The 24,358-nt window shown below is 31.6% G+C and overlaps 2 protein-coding genes across 7 annotated transcripts in view; both read right to left on the reverse strand.

The window, feature by feature from the left end:
* Positions 1-9,864, reverse strand: part of LOC130440832 (uncharacterized) — a 226,311-nt gene extending 216,447 nt beyond the window's left edge. For all 6 annotated transcript variants that reach the window (XM_056774192.1, XM_056774187.1, XM_056774191.1 and 3 more), the window contains exon 1: positions 9,491-9,864. The gene's annotated coding sequence lies outside the window, so the exon portion shown is untranslated. The remainder of the gene's footprint in view (positions 1-9,490) is intronic.
* Positions 9,865-16,965: 7,101 nt separating this feature from the next.
* On the reverse strand, positions 16,966-17,391 carry LOC130453201 (uncharacterized). The gene has a single exon (XM_056792824.1). The coding sequence runs from the start codon at positions 17,389-17,391 to the stop codon at positions 16,966-16,968; it is 426 nt and encodes a 141-aa protein (XP_056648802.1).
* Positions 17,392-24,358: the final 6,967 nt, after the last annotated feature.

Genomic DNA, 24,358 nt, shown 5'->3' on the forward strand with positions numbered 1-24,358 from the left:
GACAAAGATCCCAAGCATTCTTCAAAGTTGTGCAAAGAGTATTTCAAATAATTGTAAACAAAGCATTTACTGAAAGTAATGATTTGATCGTCACAATCACCAGAACTCAACCCGATTGAGTTGTTGTTTTAGGACAAATTGGACAGAGAGAAGTCAGAGATGAATCTCCCACATTTTTGGAATATGCTGAAAAACGAATAGAAGACGATTAGTTTTCGAAATTGTTACAAAGTATGCCGAAATGTTGCATCAAAAGGTGGTTATATTGATGAATCAAAAATTTTAATAGGTAACAGTTATAGACTGTAGTTTTATTATTACTATATTCTTATCTATACAGTGCTTTTCAGATAAAAGTATCCACCTTTAATAACTTTTGTAATACTGGTATTTAGAAAAAATCCAAAAACACGTCAATTTATGTTGGAAGGGGCAAGCATTATGGCTTATTTAAACTTACTGGAAAAGCCACCCCCTCACCCCTAGCAACATCCCCTTTATTTTTTTAAATTACTTTTCATATTTTTTATGTAAAATTTGGATACTCCTCTTTGAGCTGATTTCAAAAATGTATAATACTTGTAGGTTAAAGTGGTTAGTTTATGAGATAAACAATTTTTCTTTTAAGAGCACAAATTTTACTTATTATTTACTTTCACCTTATTTGCCTGTACTAAAATGGGTTGTACAACAGTTCAAACTCTTTAATCTTTTTAACTGTGCTATTTATTATGAAGTTACAATAAGTGTTCAAAATGAGTACCATTCACTTCCATACAATGGTATAATCTATTTTGAAATGCCTCTCTGACATTGTTTAATACGGCTGGATTTAATTGTCGACATTCATTTTCTATCCTCTCTCGTAAATCATCCAGAGATTCTGGTTGGGTAGCATAAACTTTTGTTTTTAAATACCCCCATAAAAAGAAGTCTAGGGGTGTTAAATCCGGTGACCTAGGAGGCCACTCCATCATCTGCCCCCTTCTACCTATCCAACGAGCGGGGAATGTTTCGATTAAAAATTGTCGGACAGGCATAGCATAGTGTGGGGGAGCTCCGTCTTGTTGAAATACCAGTAAATCTTCGGAAAGGTTATCATCATTTTCTATTATTGTTGTAATACGTGGGTCAACCCCTTCCCTGAGTAACTCAAGATATGATTCACCATTTAAATTTCCGTTGATGAAGAAAGGTCCGACAATGTGGTCACCTAGGATACCACACCAAACGTTTAACTTTTGGGGATGTTGTGTATGGAATTCACGCATAATATGTGGATCACTTTCAGCCCAATATCTACAATTATGCCTACTTGCTAAGCCATTTAATGACCATGAGCATTCATCAGTAAAGCAAATATTGTTTAACAATTGTGGATTGTTATTGATAATTTGCGTCATTGATTCGCATAACTCTAGACGACGATCAAAATCATCTTCATTCAACTCTTGCACCAACTTAACTTTGTATGGGTGGTATTTGAATTTATGTAGAACTCGGAAAACTGTAGAAGATGAAACACCGATCGCTCTACTTATTGTTGACAACGATTGGGGTTGTTGAGCCTCTAAGCTGACTTGCCCTAAAATTGCCACTTGGATTGCTTCGTTATTTACGAGTCCCTCTCGCTTATGCACTTTATTGCAAACAGACCCTGTTGTGGTAAATTTCTCCATCAGTTGAATTACATAGTTATGAGTTGCATGTCTTCCGTCATGTAATTCGTTAAATATTCTAGCAGCAGCTCTTGCACAATTATTATTTTGGTAGTATAAACCTACCATTTCAATTCTTTCTTGCAAAGAGTAAACCATTTCAGAGAAACAAAATAAATAATGTATCAAATTACACTATCAATAGTGACTACAAATTCTAGTTGACAATGTCAAACTTTAATAAAAAGTAGAGTTTTTTGTTGTTTGGATTTTTTAAGTAGAATAAATAGCACAGTTAAAAAGATTAAAGAGTTTGAACTGTTGTACAACCCATTTTAGTACAGGCAAATAAGGTGAAAGTAAATAATAAGTAAAATTTGTGCTCTTAAAAGAAAAATTGTTTATCTCATAAACTAACCACTTTAACCTAAAAGTATTATACATTTTTGAAATCAGCTCAAAGAGGAGTATCCAAATTTCACATAAAAAATATGAAAAGTAATTTAAAAAAATAAAGGGGATGCTGCTAGGGGTGAGGGGGTGGCTTTTCCAGTAAGTTTAAATAAGCCATAATGCTTGCCCCTTCCAACATAAATTGACGTGTTTTTGGATTTTTTCTAAATACCAGTATTACAAAAGTTATTAAAGGTGGAGACTTTTATCTGAAAAGCACTGCATATGTTCTTTGAAATGTGAATATCAAAATCGATCGTATTTTATTTATTTGGTGTGTGTCACGCAAACTATAGATTACGGTGGGCAAAAACTTTTGACAGGTAGAGTAAATACTGTAAATTAGTGTGATTCTTTAAAAAAAATTCTAATTAATTTAAAGTTCTTCACAATTTATATCTTTTAATGGTTTATACTCAGCTAGATAATAGTATAAGAAATGTTTGGAACATATTATTTACAAAATCAATTAATTTATAATATTTTTAAACTCGTAAACCTTAATTAAAAATAGGGTAGTAGAAAATTAATTACATTCTATAGAGCATTTGTCAAGAAGTTATTATAAAATACCTCAAAAAGTACACGGGAAAAAGGAAGGCTGACATTTAACGGAACTTGATAATATTTGAGTAGATCCATCAGTGCGGAAAAGGTCGTGGGTTATATTTAGAATAAAAAATGACCTACATTAATAACGGGCATTTGTTTAAGTACCGTTTTTACAGATTTTATAAACCATGTGCTATATGATATGATACAATCCTAAATAAATTCATTTATTTTATTTAATAAAAAAATACACAAAATTTAGACACATATAATTATATAAACACAGAATCTCTCGATAAAGAAATACATTAGGTCATTGAATAAAGTACATTTATATTTAATATAGTTAAGCACATTATACAAGGCAGTCCTTACTTATTAGTCCAAATTGAAATGGAAGTTTATCGTTTTTGACGTAACTTGCTTCGGTAAAATATTACAATAAAATAAATGAAGGTGTCGAAATATGGAAAGTCATTAAATGATAAACAAGGTATTTCTAAATGCAGAAGGTGAATGGTCATATAAAATTAAGATGTATCTTTACTATAACAAAATTACCTCAGCCCACCCATTACCGAGATATCTCCCTTTAAAAGGTGTCGACACAAGTTTTTATTTTTAGCTAGAGGTGATTACTTCCAGCATTTATTATTAATCAATATCTTGGAAAGGGGTGGGCTGAGTAAAATTTTGTTATAAAAAAACCCATTTTAATTTCATAAGAGCAATCACCTCTTGAGCTTTGTCGCATGAATTTAGAAACACCCTGTATGTTTAGATACATTTTTTTAGAGAGCATATAGAACCAGAACTTTGTTTTTGATGTAAATGTAAGCTTACCTTTTCTTTTGTTGACGCCATTTCTCCTTCGATTAAGAAGAATTGGAAATACATAATTTTCAAAACTAATATAATAATCTGGAAAAATAATATGGTGAAAACAAACCAAAACATTTGAATATATTTTCATCCTCTGCACTTTACAAAGAAGTTATGTTAGCTTGATCAACACCAAAGAAATTTGCTCAACACTAACATACACATTATACTTTTAAATCCAACAGTGGCAAGAGAAAAATTCCTAATCATTGGGGTTGGAGAAGAGCCCCATTTATGATGATACCAATAATGTCACCGATCAAATCAGCATCGAAGGAATTGAAAGATAAAAATAGATTGTTATTTTCCATTAACTAATACAAGGTACCCCACTTAAGAATCGACACAAAACAGACTGTATATGATGATTGGGGGTCATTTACCTCTATACCAAGTTACATCCTTGAGAATTCTTCTACATCCTGTAAATACTGCCTTATGCAGTATGTAGAAGGATATTATCCTGCATTAAGAGTACAGTACAGAACGTTGATTCACCTACGATTTTCACATAAACGACTCCGTACCTTTTAAATAAATGACTCTGTATATTACATAACAAAACTTCAAAAAACCATGAAAAGTACAAGTTCTGTATAATATACAGTGATTCCTCAAAAAAACTATTTTTAGACCTTCATTCATAATTTGGTAATTCGTTAGAATTGGGTCTCCACTCCAAACATGCTCCAAAAATTTTGTCGCGCATATAGTGTTGTTTTTTAGTGCTCCGAAAGTACTTTAAGGGTGGGGGAAACACATATTTTCTGTCACAACCATCATTATCTTATGCATATTAAATGTCAATAATTATCCAATCATATCGGAATACGCGGTTATCTAGAGTAATAGCACATGAGGAGGTTAGGTTAGGTTAGGTTAGGTTAAGTTAAGTTAAGTTAGGTTAGGTTAGGTTAAGTTAGGTTAGGTTAAGTTAGGTTAGGTTAGGTTAAGTTAGGTTAGGTTAAGTTAGGATAGGTTAGATAAGCTTGGGATAAATTAGGTTAGGTCAATCGTTGGAAGCTTATCGTGAAATATTTATGTATTTCTTCCATTTAATATTATAGGTATCAAGGACGTGACAATTAATCATACTTATAATTTCGTGGATCATATTAAATGTATTTGTTAATTATTTTGTAATTGTTGATAATTCATGTAATAAATAAAATAACTTTTTATTGATGTATAAACAAATCATGAAACAGTAAACTGAAATTATGTTGAAAATATTAAAAAAATATTACCCCCACCTTAACATAACTTATTTTATTCCCTAAAAGGATCTGAAGTGCGGCAAAAAATTTTTGGAGTAAGGTTAAGGTAAAGTTCTAAATATTTACCCATAATTTGTCTCAATAAACTATTTCGATATTTCTTGAAATAACCAATATACCGAAGTTTATAGTAAAATTGAAACACCCTGTATATGTTGACGATTTCAAACAGTATTTATGTAAACCAGTCTGTTGTTTTGTGAAAAATACATCTTAGTCGTACCATTAAGCATTTCAATTAAACATTTCAATGTTGGTAACGAGATTGTCAAGGTCAACAACTAAAATACTAAATAGCTAATGTTAATAATAATATAAATAATATCCGCTGAGTATAACTAATCAGTATAAGTCGGAAAAAACATCCCGATATTCTTGAATTTTTTTATAGATCTTAATGGAATATATATCGATTTTTGACCACTGCTTCAAGTATTTATTTTTCAATAGTGAATGTACCATTTACCATTATAGAAAAAAATTATATTAAGCAAATTTTAAAGAGTCAACTGTTAAAAAATGATAGGCATCTTTGTTTAATTGCGCATGCCGATTTTTCAGTTTATAAGCACTTATAAAAAATTTATTTTCTTAGAATTGGAAATCTATAGTTTTTCTAACAGTCTTTTCTATATTCTTGACTATTTCACTAAATGAATATTTTGGAGTTTAAGCCTTAAAAATTACTATTGCAAACAGTTTTCAGTTCTAAGGAGGCCATTTTTTAATGGTAATTTTTTAACATAAGAGGATGTATATAACAAAGTTGATATTTTGCATTACAACACAACTAAGTAAGAACATTTCTGTTCACTTCAGGCTCTAATATCTCTACTTGAAACTTAATAATTTAATAAGCGTTTTATACGTTATACATAAAACCACCGTGAAAATTGTAGCCCTTATATAGCTATGAATCACCTTTGGACTACTTAATATCGTTTCGAACTTGTCCACGACATGGACCATGAAGCAGGTCCTGTTCGATTATGTTCATAGATTCTACAATTTGATGAACGCGCCGGAAACAAATTTCAAATTTCAAAAAACAATTATAAAGCGGCAAATCTTTGAATGGTTTTCATAACATGATTACAGTATGGTCGTTTTTATAAAATCAGTTTCTACAAAGACCATTTTATTTGTTTACATCACGTCTCAAAACCGAGTTATCGAGAAATCCGTTGGGTGTAAACAGGAGCAAACAATCCGATGTCATCCCGAACACATCAGATGGTTGATTTAAATAAATTAGATAAGTGTTTAGTGTTAAGTTACTGAATAGTTTGTGTTAGTATTTAGTGCAAGGTTTAACGTATTAAGAGGTTAGTGTATGAATATATCAAGTAAGTAAGTGAGATATATCGAGTATATGAATTAGCACCACCGTAAAAAATAGGTAAAATGAAAAAGAAAAACATTATATTGTTGTCTGAAGTGGAGTAGAATAGTGACGTAAAAATGGCTTAGACATGGAGTGATCTAAAAGAGAATAGAAACATTACAATATGGATTAGCACTTGAGTATTCAGAAATAATGATTTGAATTTTAATTGATTTAAAGTACAAACATCTCTTAGAAATGCCGAAGGTCTGAGATATAAGCAGAACATTTCAACAAAGATGAGGAAAACTCAACGTACAGACTTGGGATTGTTATTCTTTCAGTCTCACTCTAGGCTCTTTCCCTTTCTTCCTTTTATAATTGAAGTTAGTATCTAATGGCTCACATAAACCAGGCTACATCAATTACAATGTAATATGTGTAACTATTATTAAATTAACCTCATTTTTCTACTTAAATAGGTACAAGTGTGAACCAAGGGGACTTGACTTGTGTTGTGGTTTGTGAATTTTAATTAAATGTCACAACCAAAATGTGTCTAAAACGTTAGTAAAAACCACAATGACTAAAATTTTGCTAAAATCCGTGCAATCATTTTGAAATTATTGACACCTCACAGAACCCCCGAAACTTTAATTCAAAAGATGGTAAAAACCATTGGAGGAGGACTATTTTCTGAAAAACGGGTGCATTATTTGCAGATCTCACTCATATATGGTCATTGGTTGCTTTCGAAAAAAAAGATCTTTTTTTGTAGTCTGGGTTTGTTTATTTTTTTAACAATGATATTTTCTACCTCAAAAAATCTTGTCTCTCATTTTATTCACAGAAACTATTTCCTAAGCTGAATTATATTGTGGTAGTAACTTATACCCCATAATGGGGTATACTTTATACGGGACTGTGTGATTTTTTTGCAACACCAGTGTGTTATCTATTCAACCTTTCGTTAAAATCTGGCATAATATTTTAATAGTCATATAAAAACAAACGTCTAGTAGTTGTATGCCAGACAACAATTCAATGGGATACTTCGTGACAATATCAATTGTATTTAAATAAATTAGTTGTTTAGTGTGTAGATTTTAATGAATAGTTTAAAGTGTAACGAATAAATTATATAAGATACACTCCTGTTGTAATTAGAAGAATAATAAGTATTTTTGTTGGCCGAGAATGTAGTTCATTAATTTCATGTTTACTTTGTTATACCATAGTTAAAAACTTCGAGATAACATTTTTTAACGAAAAAGAAGTTGTGGGAAGTATTATTTTTGATGAAATGCGATAAATAGTGATATTTTTTTTTTTCGAGAAAGTTGCCAAATAATAATAATGATTCTACATTGTGTATAACTGAATCAAAAAGATGATCTCACTTTAAAACTGCTCATATACTAAAAGTGTGGGCGTTGAAGATGAAATTACAAAAGTTTTGATGATGTAGTGGGCGATATATTGAATGAAAATACGAAATTTTCATCAATTATGTTGATGCATTTCGATGTAATTTGGAAAGGGTTTGGTTCATTTTAAATTTGACGATTTTGATAAACCTGATAAAGGATTTGTTTCCTCTGCAAGGCTTGAGTTAGATTAGCTTCACAATATGGCTATTGAAATATTATATTTTGATAAAGACTTGAAGAAATTTCGAAACGTCAATTTTTATCTTTCTTTCAAAAATTATTAAAAAAAACTAATTTTAAAACAGAAGAGACCTAAAATCAAGAACATTCAGAAGAATTCAATATTCAACGTTACGTTGATAGAAATATTGATTATTTTTAGCGTTTTCTTATAAAAAATATTAAAATTAGTCTACTTTGATGTTTCATTGCCACGTTCCCAGAATTCATTTCATTTTATCATTTATAGATGTAGAGGATTGAAAGATATTAAGTGACACACATTTTAGTATTATGAAAACAAAAATAAGCTAAATGAGCATTTGAAAACAACGAGATAAACATGTCAAAATCTCTTTTTTCATCGTAGAGGGCATCCATTAATTACGTGAGCTCAAAATTGGAAGGACGGGTTCAATGGAATCTCATCTAAACCGAGAGGGAATAATCAAAAATATTAGAGATATTAAAGAAAAATTATTTTAAAAATTAATTTTGCCATAAATCCCATGACTATTAAAATCATTCAGTTTAAGAGTAATAAAGAAAATGATTAAACTTGATAATAGATATTGTAAGACATGTGGCATTTATTTCGCTTCTTGTGTTAACCTGCAGAAGTACACATCAGGTTTTCATGCGTTTCACGAGAAACTGTAGTCAGGATTCAACCAATGAGTGTAGTCAAGCGTCGTGCTAAAGAGCTGCATGTTGTGGATGGAATTTTGGAATGGATAGACGAAGAAACTTTAAACAATTCCAGCACTACCAGAAAACCCAGATAAGGTTTGTCCAATTATTTCAATCGAAAAAGCACGCGACTCTCCATGGATTGAGTAAAAGTATCAAAAAAGTTTTATTTATCTATTTTTATTTTGAATTTTATTTAATTTTATTAAATTAATTGTAGTATAAAAGAAAAGTTTAAAATATGTTTAGCGTCAATCCCACATAATGGAAGGGGAGTCCAGGCAAATCAAACTAATCTCACCTAAAGGGGGGGGGGGATATAGTCTAAACAAATCAAAAAATGGCTCACGTAATTATTGGATGTCCCCTTAGCTACTTCATCTGTTTTTCTGTCTTTAAACCCTTTCGCATATGTCTTTAGTTATACTCGTAATTTAATTTTCAGTCCTTCTAAATATCATTTTCAATTTTTTTCATATATTTCTCTATAACTTAATAATTAAGCTATCAACGCACCTATATATGTATACACACGGTTTCCCAATAAAACGTAGTCAAATTCCGGGGTAATTGGGTAATATAAAGAGGTATAGGGTATAGTAGTAATAGAGGAAAATTTGTAACTCTTGGAATCAAAATCCATATATTTTACCAATTATTAGATAGATTCCTAATTATTGGGTACTTTGGCACACCTTGTATAACGTATTTAAGTGTGAACTAAGTGACCTTTCACTGTATTTCAAGGCTTTATATACATATATCTAGACTCTTCCAGACTTCCTATTAACGAGAGTTCTTGAAGAGTTTTTCAATTTTTTATTATGACAATGTCATAGGTTTTTGTTAAATCGACGTACGTTAGATATGTCAGCCATTATTTGCGTAACAACTCGTCTTAATTGAAATAAGTACGAAGTAATATAATATAGTTTAACAATAAATCGCAGATATTTTAAAATATATATATTTTATAGTTCTTCGAACAAAAATATAAATAATTACCATTTAATAAACTGCCTTATCCTATCGTGCCATATAACTATGTAGTAACACCTTGCAAATGTCAAATAAATCTAACAATCCTACGAACTAAACTTCACATTAAAATCCACATTAATATTTCACATTTTACACTTCTGACACCTGCACAATTACAAATACAACATTCACTATTAATATCCCAAAATCCACGTTAAAACTAAATATAAACATAGAAAAGGGGGCTTATAAGTTACTTTAGTCTTTCCGCATTTCATTAACGCGACGTTACGCGCCCACCCGCAATGTACGAGCATCCATATGTTACCAAACTCAGTCGGGGAACAACTGACGGAGCCTTATTGTATGTAGTAGGAGAGCCGGTTCCCCCTTTTCTCAAAACCTTCGATTTCCATCCAGCGGAGGCGCGTTTTGCTACGTTGCCCGATTGCGCCGAATGTGGAGAAGGCTATAAATCGAATATCATATACCAATAATACAATTTAATGTAAAAATATTATCATAATAACATAATACACTTCAACTTTTTATATTTCATTGTAAATGTAAAGTCTTTCCATTATTACTTGAACAAGAAATATGAAAAAAGGAAATAACCATCTTTAGCGGTGTCACATATCGAATTTTTATTCAAATAATTTTTCTTTGTTAAGGAGGAATCTATTTGAATTATTCGCATTTACATTTTATTTGATGCACTACAATCAATAACTATGGCAACTGCAAATTTGGTGAGTTTTTACCATCGGTTTATGGAAAAATTGTACACCAGTGATTTAGAATCGGAATTAGTTCAGGAACGCGTACAATTTCAAAGCGACTAACTTTTATTACTTATTGTTCTGTGTTCATTCAGGTGACCATAAGTTTACTTCGCTTGAAAAGAGTGAAGAGCTATTTAGATGTAGAATTAGTACATGATTCAACTTTGCTTAAAATAAAGTCAACAAATCAAGTTCAACAATTATTTGCAATGAAAAAATGTATTTTGAATAATTGTGAACCAAAAAAATTTCAGAAGTTAGTAGAGGCGACAAAAAATAAATAGCCTACAAACGGCCAGCTTGTAAAAGAGATACTGAAAACTATTCGTCAATTTCCAGAAACTAATTAAATGATGATATTTGCGCAGTTTTGCTCTCACGGTACTTCATAAAAGCGGATTGTGACAAAATTAAACACCAAAGTGTACTAAATCTAATATATTTCTTAGCTTTCGAGTACTTGTGTATTTATCGTCTGGGAATTAATTAGTTAAGAGTTGTGGCGCTTTAAATTTCGTTGTTTCTTTAAAAAAAATTGAATTCTTCGATTTCAAAAATCAATATTCAAATTGACGCTTGATAGAAATATTACGATTATTGATTGTGGATAGATAATCGCGCAGGATTGTGGCAAAATTAAACACCAACGGTACTAACTAATATATTTCCGAGCTTTCGAATACTTCATCGTCTGATACTAAAATTATGGTCAAGTATAATATACAAATATGTATAAAATTATAACAATCATGAAAAATTTCTCACAATAATTAATTAAGAATTTCGTCGTTTTAAATTTAAATGTTTATAAGCTTTGACTTTTAGCGACACTATAAATGTTAATTCAATTATGTTTCATAATCACACGATTGATGAAGATAATTATTATTTTTTAAATTGGCAGAGAACATGGCTGGAAAGTAACCGTATCAGTATTATTCAATTCAATTGAGAGAAAGTGAATTTGATTTCGTTGTTTCTAGATCTTTTATAATTGTGCAGTTATACTTCCTGTTATTGAGATTGTTTTTAATCATCTATGAAAAGTAGTTTATTATTGGAAATTCTAATGAACTTGTGTCCAAAAAAGCCCTGTTAACTCTGTGTATGGTGCCGTGGCATTCAAGCGATCTAGTGTAGGAAAGTTAAGACGAAAAATAAACCTCACATCAAATCTATAATTAAAAATTTATTGACACTTAATCATTTTTCTGCATTTTCTAACAAATTCCGCTCAAACGGTGCAGTTTGCAAATACAATAAGATTGAGAAAATAAATGTTCGAAAAAATCCATCTTCTTATAAGTCATAGAATATCCTACAGTTATGTTATGTACAATTTTTTTATACGATCAAAAATGGAACAGAAATTAGTGTAAAAAGTTTCCATAACCGAAATGTGTACTTAGAAGCTCCAGCGGATTTTATTAGAGAATTGATATATGCCTTCCGTGAGTAAGATGATATTCCGTCTCACTTTACGTGTGTTGTACAGTTTAAGAAAATACTCCACTATATGATCTATTTTCCATTAAGCAATATGACCAGATTTTTCGACATTGGATTGTGAAACATCAAAAACTTACGTAACGTAATATTGAGTTTTGAAACAACTTCGCAAACTGAATCCACTTCATTCAGTTCAATCAAAAAGAGTTACTAAATTTTTCCAAGGAATTAAAGAAATGAAGTTAGTCAAATTTCATTACAATTCATCTGGATTACTTTATGTTCCAAATTTAAGAAAGAAAAGGGTTAGTGGGAAACTATTCCAGGGAAATGGAGAGGTATAGTTTTCATTCCATTTCCAGCTTATTGGAATTTTAGATTACATTCTCTTTTTATCCATTTTTTCCACTCTATGTTACTACGGGAGCCGTTTTTTTCAGCCTCCGATCGCTCCGTGCAAACGCTACGCGCGCTGTAGGAGACTGTGAAGCTCTCGCATCACACACTCCACCATTGTTGACAATCAGGCATCAGTCGGCGTAGTGCTATCGCCACGTAAACATGTCCGCCATTATCGATGCTCCCGCCAAGTGTGAATTGCGAAGTGTGATTCGTTTTTTACAGGCTGAAGGCATTAGTGCTACAGAAATCCATCCATCGTGTGTATGAGAAATACTTCATGTGTGATGCTGTTGTGCGTGAATGGTGCATGATCTGTCGTTTCAGAAAAGCTGGTTGAATGAGTTGATAGAATGGTTAAAAAAACCGCAGATTCACCATTACAGCTTTGTCTATGGAATTTCCAGAAGTTTCAAGGTCTGTTTTGTCCTCTATTGTTACTGAACGGTTAGATTACATTGGTGGCAATGACAATCACTTCGGTGATTTTGGCTAAAAGTATCTTTTGGTAATAAAATTATTGTTATATATGAACTTGTCTTTTATTTATAGCCTATCGGAGGTTGAAAGAAAACGTATATTCATTAGCTGTATTAATACCCCTTCCTTTCTCCTTTCTGTGGTACTTGCTGTAGCCAAGTTTTCCTGAATTTTCCTTAACTTCTTTTCTTATATATTTTTGCTCCTGCCACTTCTCTTTGGCAAGCTTTGTATTCTTTTCTTTATGTGCCAGTACCACTTTAAACATGAATTATTTTGCTTTCTGTTGGTTCTTGTTTGAGCTTTTCTTTATTTACCTTATTTCTTATCTTAACCATCCTCGTTATCCTTGCTATTTTCCTGAGTTGATTCACCTCTGTTCTTACTATTGTATTCTGTATTTTTTTGTTTATTACTCAAGTTTACTCCCATATATTAATGTGGTTCCTATTATCGAGTATTATATTTTCATTATTACGTCTTCTCCTATTTGTTGTTTCCAATCTTATTTAGAGCACAGTATATTTGAGTTGCTTTTCTCACTCTGTTGTAAATTTCCGGCTTCCATGTAAACGACTTCCAGTTATTCACAAGTAGTCATTCTATCTATTCTTTGTCTTTTCATTACTAAATCTTCTTTATGTTCTGTTTTTAATTTACTACCACCCTTTTACATATCTATATATCTTTTTCCATTCCTAGGTCTTCTATTTGTGTCATCCATTATACTTTTTGTTCCAAATGTATCTGTTATATCGTCTGCATATACAAATCCGTCTATTGTTACCGGTTCTATGGCCGATTATTGTCTCCAGTTCATAGTTCTTCTTTTTTTATTAATCTTATCATCCTACCCATGACCATTATAGATAGAATAAGACTAAAAATATTTCTTTCTTTCACTCCCATCTTCTTTCTTAACTTCTTTTTCTCCTCTTACGTCTTCATATATTCTTTTTGTAAAATCTGTTATTTTTTGGAGATTCCTATTTTCCGCATACTATGCCATACCATTTTTCTATCTATTGAGTCGAGTGCAGTTTGCAAATCGATAATCTTATTCGTGGTTGTAAATGTGATAATAATCAGGAAAGAGTGAATTGAAATGATTTGGCAACAGAGCGACAGTTTCACGTGTAGTTACTAAGCGCCCCGAATAAAAAGATTTTTAACCGTTCTCTCGTCGTGTGATATATATGCAACATCTTCAGTTGAATACGAAATACTTTTATCTGCATTGGATAATAAGGATTAGGTAATATTATTGATGATCTCACAATACTACAATCGATGATTGTAGTCATTATTTTACAGTTTTGTTTTTTTCATTTCTCTAAAAGGTAACTTGTTGTTGACTGCATTTTTTGTTAATTTATAGAATAAATTACCTATTTCGAAACACTGTTTTGGACAATAAACATTTTTCTCATAATTAACTGACCCTTCAGACCCTCCAAAGCCAAATTACCAGCGATGCTTTAAGCTTTTTAACCCTTCCAAATAATAGTTGCTGTATTACTCATTAATAGATCTGGTGAGAGTGGTTAACCAATTCTTGGTATTTAACCAAAGCGATCACGTAAGTGCGAGAGGGTGCGTTGTCCTGATGGAAAAGAACTTTTTTTTGATTCCAGTCGTACAGTATCAATTGGTAACTGCTTTTTTTGAAGATAATGTACATTTCAAATAATGAGACTAATTTTTCAGAATTTTATTCCTATAAATTAAGTGATTGAAGATTTTTTTTTGTTCACATTTAACACTAGTTGGAAAAGCAACCATTTATATACTTTTGGTGCAATGAAAGGAAAAAAGTATTCCAGTAGCACCTAAGGCATCAACTGGGAGAAAGTTCATACAAATGCTTAAAATAACTTGAATAGCATTCTCGACCAACGAAGGAGTAATAAGAAGAATCAACTATGAACTGTCTTATCTACATATTGAGCTCTGAGGAAGATTTTGGAGTTATCAATAACAAAATTAAAGATCAAAAAGGAGTAGAAAGAAAACAATTTTTTTTTTTTCAGAATTTCAGTGATAAAGAATAGAAGACTACTCTTACTCATGATAGAAGACAATGAATGATGATATTAAGAAAGGAGAAAAGTATTTGGTTCGGTTTCGTTTCTTGTGTATCTTTATTGTTAGAGATTTTGGCTCTATGTATGACAGGTCTACAAAGAACAGGGTTGTACTCTTTCCAGACTACCTCCTTACTATTGCATATTTATAAAATGTAATCAGTCTCTAGAATTGAGTAAAGAGGTTGTAGAGCTCGTAAAGTTCTAGCAGAGACCGCCAATAGCTTAGGAAATATTATATTGAACATGTTATTAAAGAAGATGAGTATGTGATATCACCCTCTTTACAACCCACCAAAATTGAAATAAATGATGACTATGGTTCAGACGATTCTGACTACCATTATTATTTATAAACATACTTTGAAATTGAAATGTTTTTTTCTTTATTCTAATTTGCAAAAAATGCATTTCCCTTCATTGTTTTTGCTTTAAAATTTCGTTTTCCAGAAAAAAAAGGAATGGGGTACAAAAAGGGTTCAGTTCACAGACAGGTACATTTTACTCGTCTATTTACGTTTTATAATTTAATATTCAGTTGTAGCAAGTTAACGAGATATTATAATGATTTTTTCTACTTTCTTGCATATGATTTACATATTTTTAAAAGTATTTATAAAAATAATAAATTTATAAAATGAGGTATCTACGTGTAAGGTAGATCAAACAAAATTGTCGGCAAGAGTTTTGAACCAGTTTTTATTATCTGCAATTGATATTGGAGGAACTATACACTTTGGTGTTTCATTCAATTAACTTCTCGCAAACGATTTTTCACAATAAATTAACCTCACATTTTGTAATTAATAGAGAGAATACTTAATCCAAAATTTATACGAAATGAACAATTTTTTTTATTAATTGATATCACGAAAGGGAGACTAATAGATAGTAATGTAATAGCAACTAAAACAATATAATTTTTCAACTAATATTATAGCTTATTTCAAATTTCAATATAAAAATTCTCTCTTAGACGTTTCAGGTGAATAGTTTCCCAAAGGTATTTTGAAAATTTAAATTTAAAATATTCTCCTGATACGCGCATATCGGAAAAATAAAGCATCAGCTTTTTTTAATAATACATCCTTTTATCTCCCATATTCAGTTTTATCCAAAGAAGAATACCTCACAAAGTTTGTTTTGATGCTAATGCTGGTTTCTTTGACAGTGAAATTGCTATGTGAAATCAAAACAAAGCGAACAAACCGAAACGTAAAAAGTTTTAGATACATAACGTGCGATAAAGGCATTTATTCTTTTTATTATTTCGAGATCAAAATAATCCAACATTGAAAACCATTCAATTTTGAGAATTCCTTCACGAACTATTCATTTATTTAGAAATGTAGGTGGTAACACTGAATCGAAGTACCGTAATCATTAAAAAGCAATCCTTTCAAAGATTTACTGAATAGGTATAAAAAGTTTTTTTATCATTTCCGTAACGTTGATCGCCTCTCGCTCTTCAGAGTAGATATAAAGCACAGACCCGGATTGGTTACGTTTACTACCTTCAATTAAAATCTTAATGAAATTAAAAAAAAAAACAATTTAGAAAATTTTATTTTACATATTTAAAAGTGTCATGTAAATGAATTTTTATATTAATTCCGTCACTAGATTCTGCAAAATTCGTTAAACTAACACAACATTAAAATAATCGTTTCGGTAATTATTTAGTTTAGGTTGCATACGCCCGATTTCGTTAAAATTTTAGTATGTTGTGGAGAAAATTATGCTGAATAATTTAATATGTACACTCGTGGGCAAAAATAACGCACCACCCCGATTTCTGAAAATATTTTTTTGTTTAATAAATTTAAATTAATATTGCTATTGTTTAACTTCTTTTTAATCCTCTTGACGCAATAATAAGAAATGTTTAGTAATTTTGAGTGATTTTTAATGAGTAAAAATAGGATTAATATCTAGAGTTCTTGGTGGCCAGTCCAGGGTATGAATTCCTACTTCGTTTAGGTAATTCAGAACATCTGCCACAACAATGTCTAGCATTATCATGCATTAAACGAAAATCATCACAAATAAATGGCCGAAACAGAATGACGTGATTTTCAAGAATGTCAGTTATGTATCATGCTGCGTTAAGGGCGGATCTAGGAGAAAACACTAATTCTATGCGGGTATCAAAACAAATTCCTCCCCAAAACATGCTAGACCCTCCTTGGAACGGCTCCCTGGGAATGATACAAGACTGCTCAAATCTTCCTCCTTGCCGTCTTCCAATTTGATTACGTCCATCTGGATCGGTAAATAAAACTTGGTACCAATTTTTTAAATTTCAATCTAAATGTTGCTTTGCAAATCTTAGTCCAGCAACACGATGCCGCCTGGTTAGCAAAGGTACGTGGAGAGCTTTTTTGTTGTGTAGACCAGCAATCTGAAGGTGTCTTCTTATTGATCTATCAGAGATATTTACATTTCGGACTTCTAGTAAAAGGGTGTTGAGCTCGACACTTGCCATTGACCGATTTCTTAATGAATTTAATTGCAAAAAACGTTCATCTCGAGGAGTTAAAATTGAAGGACGTCCTTGTCCAGGGCTCCTAGAATGTGAACCGGTCTCTCGAAAAATTTGCATCAATCTGACAATGGTTGTGTGGTGTACGCCAAACAGATTTGCCACTTCACGATAACTTTGTCCCTGTCCAACTAACTCGGTTATTCTTTCAGCTTCGCGTTCACTTAAATGCGTAACTCTATTCATTTTTTGTTTAACTAGTCTTCACTTTAACACACCTTGATTGGCTTAAATTACTGCTGTCCACAAGTTGGTACAACAATAGAATGAAGGAAACATCAGAATATGCATAAAATTGAAAATTTAAAAAAGATTATTATTTTAGGTTTTGATATTGAAATAAAGGGTGGTGCGTTATATATGGCCACGAATTTATATAGAGCGCGGAAATTATTCCTTCACATATTTTTTCGAGGTTGAAAATTTAGATAATAACGTGTATTAGGTTTTATCACAGTAGCACTTTTTCCTACAATAATGGAATCATCACGCAAGAATTTGCACCACAAGTCGATTTCTTTGTTTACATCTGTTTGTTATTGTATGCTTCTATGATTAGCTCAGTCAAAAAATTAGAAATATGATAAATATTCCATCAGTTGAAATATTGAAGCGAATTGATTTCACAATATCAATTTTTGGAGCACGCTGATAATCGTGAAAAATTAAACGATTTTTTAATTGATCAAAAAGTGCTAAGAGGTGAAATAATATGTACAGAGTGTGGTTCTTTGCTTTCTATAAATCGCAAGTCTTTATCTTTCCATTGTACTTATAGTTATTATCAAGTACATCGAAGGCAACGGCGTCGCAGAGTTCGCTGTAGATTGTTCTTAAGTGCACTAACAGGAACATGATTCCATGGAATCCTTATTGACATTCAACACACGTGAAGAATAATCGCGTACTTTATGTATCACCGGCCACCACATCATGCCGAATTGATGGAAGATTTCAATGTTTCATCGGCTACCACAGTTGATTGGAGTTCATATTGTCGAGAGGTGGATGAAGCGCATTTTGGCAAAAGAAAATACCACAAGTGCCGTATCATTCGAGGAACGTGGGTGTTTAAAGGAATATATCCGGTGACTAAGGAGTGCTTCATTCAGACTGTTACGAATAGATTCGGTGAGGTTTTGCAAGAAATTATTACGCGACGCAATGCTCCTGGCGCCAGGATAATTTCCGATTGTTGGCGAGGGTATAGAGGTCTTTCAAAAGAACGGTGGATGCACCTAACCAAAGCTCTTACTACAAAATATTGAGCGACTTTGGCGATATATTTGTGATAACATACCTCGTTATGGAAGAACTAAATCTCATTATCGTCAGTATTTTGGGGAATTTCTATTTAAAAGACATTATTCATATTCAAATAGAATTTAAGCATTTATTGAAGAAATATCACGAATGTATCCAATAGAAATTGATGATTATTTGTACGTGTAAATAATGATTTTTGGTAGAAATTGATTGGTGTCATTATATTAGTCGTAACTAATTATATTTAATGTTGGAGAGGATTGGAGGCGGGGGAGGGGGTGTGTTAAGAGATAGTCTAAATTTTTAACAGAACATACCCCCCTCCCTCGCAGCTAATCCTCTCCAGCATCAAGTATTATCAAAATATCAACTATTCATGATAGTGTACAAATTTTCAATGCTCAAACCTTAAGAACTATGCGAAGAATGTATTCTTTTTCAGCATAAAAAACTGTATAACATACTAAAATTTCAAGGAAATCGGGCATCTGCAACCTAAACTAAATAAATATCATCGTTTCCTTCTTTTTTTTCTTTCAATACGTAATTGAATGTATTGAGTTCACCTTTTACATTATTCGAATATCTAATGAAAATTATGTATTAAACCAACTTATTAATTTCCTATACTAGCTAAAATATCAAGTAATAAGTCCACAGTTACATACTTATCTTCAATGTTAGTATCTGTTTTGATTTTTGGTTACTGTAAACTAAATAAAACAGTTTATGATGTTATTCTTAAAAGTGATGTTATTTAAAAAAAGTTTGTGAAATTAATGAAGCGAATTGAATTGCTATAACTGCCCTATTTTGATAATAAAATAGACGATTTTGGAATGGCATTGAACCTCAAAATACATTCTAATATTCAGATAATCACTAGGTTGTTGTGAATGGTAAACGTTGCCAACGCTAGGCTTGTTTATAAATAAAAAATACTGTCATTTAAATTGAGTTTTGTTCAATTTTCATCTTCGATTCGTAACTGTTCAATATGTTTGTTGCAAAGTCTACAAGAAGAGCAGCTTTGGAAATCATACCTAAATAATCAGCTCAGCAGTACGATATGCATAACCTAATTTATTAGCGTGTTGTGTATTGAAAAATATTGAAGAGAACTTCAGTGAATCGGTTTTTTTAGCATACTGACAATAAACATCAAAAACAATGAGATAATTAACTTCGTAGAGCAAATTTTCAATAATCAATTCGAGCGCTTTTGTTAAAAATGATGGTGATGTTAGTAAATACTTCTAAATTATCGCATAGTGAAGGATACTGTCCCGAAAAATAAAAAATTCTCACTCATCAAGTTCAAAAGTTTATAAAACAGGTACCAGATGAGAAATAATTTTAAATTTCCAACTATTTTCGGATTATTTGGTGCCTGTCGGCGTGAAGATTTGTGTAATTTATTAGTATAAAAAATCAAAATAATAAATACCAGTTGGTATAAATACATTTGGATGGAAGCGACAGTAGCCGATCAATCCATCAATTATGAGATGGATAAGTCATAGAAACGCCACACCATCCGAACCTCTAACAACTTAGCAGACTTTGAAACGTCATCATCCAATATTGTACTTCTGGTTTCTATTAGTTATGGTACTGGGGATTCTAGTAATAAGTTGAGAAGCTTCATTACGTCGCAAGGCATAAATATAAGCAATGGTTCAAGTTGTACAATATTAATGCTTCAAATAATCACAACACTATCTTAAAAAGTTTTGATATGTTTCTGTTGGGATTATAAAGGTTTCAGAGCATATCGGAATCATTACATGATCGATTTATCAATACCGAGGTATGGGAGAAACATCAAGGTTTAATTAACCGAAAGTGAGTTCTCTTACAACAAGAAAATGCAAAGCCACATACTGCGGAAGTTACACGGAATAAGATCGAAGAACTTGGTGGTATTTAACTCTTACTACATCCAGCATTTAGTCAGAACATTGCACCGTTAGATTACTATTTATCAGATCCACGGAAATATTTTTGCGTAGGAAAATTTTAAATTCGAATGAGTTATTCATAATATCGACAATGATATTTCTTTGTATCTAAGCCCAAAGAATGATAGAGGCATTCATTACATATACACATACATATACAGCGGGGGTTCTACAGCTTCCTTTGCCGCATCCCGCATTTCGTACGTCACACGTTTTTTTATGGTCTGTTGAATTCTTTCCTTCCAGGTCCTTGAGGATCTTTTTTCTATTCTACGGTTGATACTTCAATGCTTTCTTCGGCTAACTGTTCTGCTCCATTTTCACATGTCCGTACCAGAGCTTAGTCTGTACTCTCTCTGAAGTCGTTTATACTCGACATATTCTTCGTCGTATATACTCTGTTCTGGATATCCTACACGATCTTCTCAATTAATCCATTATTTTTTCCTGTCTATCCATCATTTTCCAGCACTCGCATCCATACGTTAAAATGGGCTCCAATATGACTTTGTATATTGTAATTTATATGTTTAATTTAATTTTTTCTGAGCAAAGCGATGAATTCAGAATTTGTTATTACACATAACATTGTTATAATTCTTTAGAATCGGGTAATATTATTGGATTTTTAGCGATCACCAAGCTGCCAATCTGGCAAATCCGGGTCTGATACAACACTAACGAACTTGTGCGTGTCTGTTAATAATAATCTGAATGCTACTTTAAAAGAGAGAATGTGACGACACGAAGTCGAGTAAAAGCGTGAAAATGATAGAAATCGTCGACTTGTATGGGGATGTTTTTGAATAATTTCGAGATATGTCGATTCTTTCTATTACCAAGGTGTTGTTACAATAGAAACTCGCAGTTAAAACACTCGACCGCTAGACTCGACCCTTTCAGTTACATATCCTTTTAAAATTTAAAAAAAGCTTTTGTCTTAATAGAAAGGAATTATTTTTGAAATAATTATATAAAATTAAACAATTTTACACCGAGTGACCCCATTTGTCCTAAATCGCCAAATATATATACCAGTCGACATTTTTAAATGTGTATATTGCGACAAAAACTTGTTCATCAGTATATTCCAGATAAAACTGTAATTAAAAAGAATTACAGTAACTTTAAACAGTCAGCTTTAAAACGTCTTAAAAGCAATATTGTGTTAACATATAGCGAGAACTGGAGCCATGCCTACCAACACATACACATATACTTAGAGAAAAAGGACGCTGACCAAGCTGTCCAACATGATCCCACCTAGAGCAGTATTTGCAAGATCTTCTATAATCAATATCAACCACCACTCCTCGAACTATCCGAGTCTAATCTTGTGCTTGGTTTTCACATAAAAATCCATACACAAAATTATTTGAATCCCTATAAAGAGTTTGATGAATTACCATGTTATTAGATCTAGCGAATGGGACAGCCCAAACCACCCGTTAGGCAAAGGATGCTTCTCGAAAAAACTGTTATTCTGAGCAGCTTAGTGATCTAAGCATTCATTTGCGTACGAACGCTGTGTGCCTAAAATTTCTCAAATGTGTACAAAGACAAATTTTAGAGCGCGTATGCACACACGCGCATGAACGCTATCCGTGGCTTGTAGGCTTTTCTCGAAACATATAAGAGCTCAATCTGGACATGTTTGTTGAAGTAAATAGTTGTACCATTTCTCACCATTCTGACTAGAGATTTGTACAAACAACAAACAACTAATAAATTTGCACCTTCTTGGGTCCGCGATTCTATTTCTTTCAGCTACGATTGATTTTTCTTTATTACTCCTACAATTTTCGATTATCTATTCATCGGATATTTATATAATTGAGTTAATTTCTTGCTATACTTACAAAAAACAGCGCTTTTACTGAAATTCGAATATTATAAATATCCTATTAGACGGGAGAGGATTCAGGGCCAGCACTGCAATTTCGTGACAAAAAATTTTGAAAAATTGAGTAGATCGATACAAACTTTTTTTTTGCTGCATTCGCTTTCTTTTGATAACCGAAAGTTTGGTTAGTTAGATCGTGTTTCATCGTTTGAAATATAAATTAACTGTATTTTTTTTTCATTTGAGATGTTGGAATTTATAATACAAATGAAAATGAAACAGTTAATTAATATTCTGGAAAATTTTCTTTTCCTAAATGATGGGAAATGATTTTAATTAGTAAGTTATGGAAAGTAACTCAATACGTCAGTTTCAATTTCATTTATTAATCTCTAAAACTTTGTATATTATTTTTTCTTAAAATTTTAAATTTTAGTATGTTATAAAGAAAATTACCCTTTAGGTACTTTTTGCGAATCAAATAATTGTAATGATTTTTCAGTGATTATAATATTTAAATTAACCGTTGAATGGGATGATTTCCGCGCCCTATATTTATAGTCAGAAATACTGTGAAATAAGTTCTCTCTTGGGAAGGAGACGAAAAAAAAGTACTACAATACATACTACATAGGATACTACAATAGGATTTCTGGAAAATATTTTCAGAAATCAGTTTCAAATAAAAGTTGTACATATAGCATAAAATTTCAAGCTTACCTCATCTAGATGTCTTCCTTTCTTAAATATGTTATGAAGAGCAATCGTAGGGAAAATAATTCTGTATCAATTTTTTCTATTGAAAGTGAAGGAATCGAATGGGATTTTATTCAATATTTCAGTTAAAATAAATATAAATCTAACATCAAATAGTAATAAATTGAAAAATTTTTCCAAAAAAAATTAACCGTTCTAAATGGAATATCCATTTGCACCCCTTTATTTTTATAAGAGGGATGAAAATTTTTTCCACGATTGGTCTCTTACCTTTTTTCGTCTCAGTGTCCAATTTTTATCATACTTTTTACTATGAACCGTTCCAGGAGTAGAAGGGTGAGTTTAAAAAGTGATTTAAATAAGGTAACCCTAAAATTTTATGTCCTACAACTTTTATTCAAAACTTCTTTGTAAATTATCGAAATATAATACAAAAATCGTATTTCGAGGTAATTTTAATTTTTTCCCATCCCCTTGAGAACCCCTACCCTTTGCTCACAGTTTTCAACGCAATTTTTCGATTAATTATAATTTCATCGATAGTTGCCAAAAAATAGAATTTTTTTATTAGATTATATGCTTTAGTATAGGGGTCGCCAAACTTTTGAGTTAGTGAGCCATCGTAAAATTTATAAACGTGAGCTACCTAGGAATATTGGACCAAACAAAGTAGACAAAATGGAATTTAATCCAGTTTATTACAAACGAACATTCATTTCTAGTATTAATCAAAAAATATATAGGAAGTGTCACAAAATAAGTTTGAATGTTCATTTCTATGAGAGGAGTGGAACTCTTTTTGACCATCAAGTATTTTATTGAAGTTTGGAGAGTATGTTGTAGCCGCCATTCTGATGCAGTTGTCCAAATGTTCATCAGTCAATCTGTTTTTATCTGATACTTATTTTTTATGAATTTCATACTTGAAAAAGATGCTTCACACAATTATGTAGAGCTGAACATAGCTTTTCAATACAACTTGAACCAAAATTGGTAGAGAGGGATTTTAAACACAGATTGATTATCCTGAAAATCAACAACTTCCATTTCAACGGCAGCCTGATCTCCACCAAAATGTTTTACACCACAAGCTGAAAAATCTTCTGCGTCGATCTCTGCAAAGGGAGAGTTGAAGAACTGTACCTCAATAAATATGCTTTTGAAATCTTGGGATCGTTTATCAAATTGTTATCTTAAGTCTGAATGAATTTCCACGTAATCTTGGTTATTGCTGGGGTGATGTGGAGGATTTTGTTTGTCAACGATATACTTTAAACTGAGCTATACTCTTTTCCCACATCTTGAACTTTTTTGAAAATGATGTTACATCTGAAATCATTCCACCGATGTTATTATATTTGCTTTG

This window comes from Diorhabda sublineata, chromosome 2 (genome assembly GCF_026230105.1).
Source record: "Diorhabda sublineata isolate icDioSubl1.1 chromosome 2, icDioSubl1.1, whole genome shotgun sequence".
Classification (NCBI taxonomy): Eukaryota; Metazoa; Arthropoda; class Insecta; order Coleoptera; family Chrysomelidae; genus Diorhabda; species Diorhabda sublineata.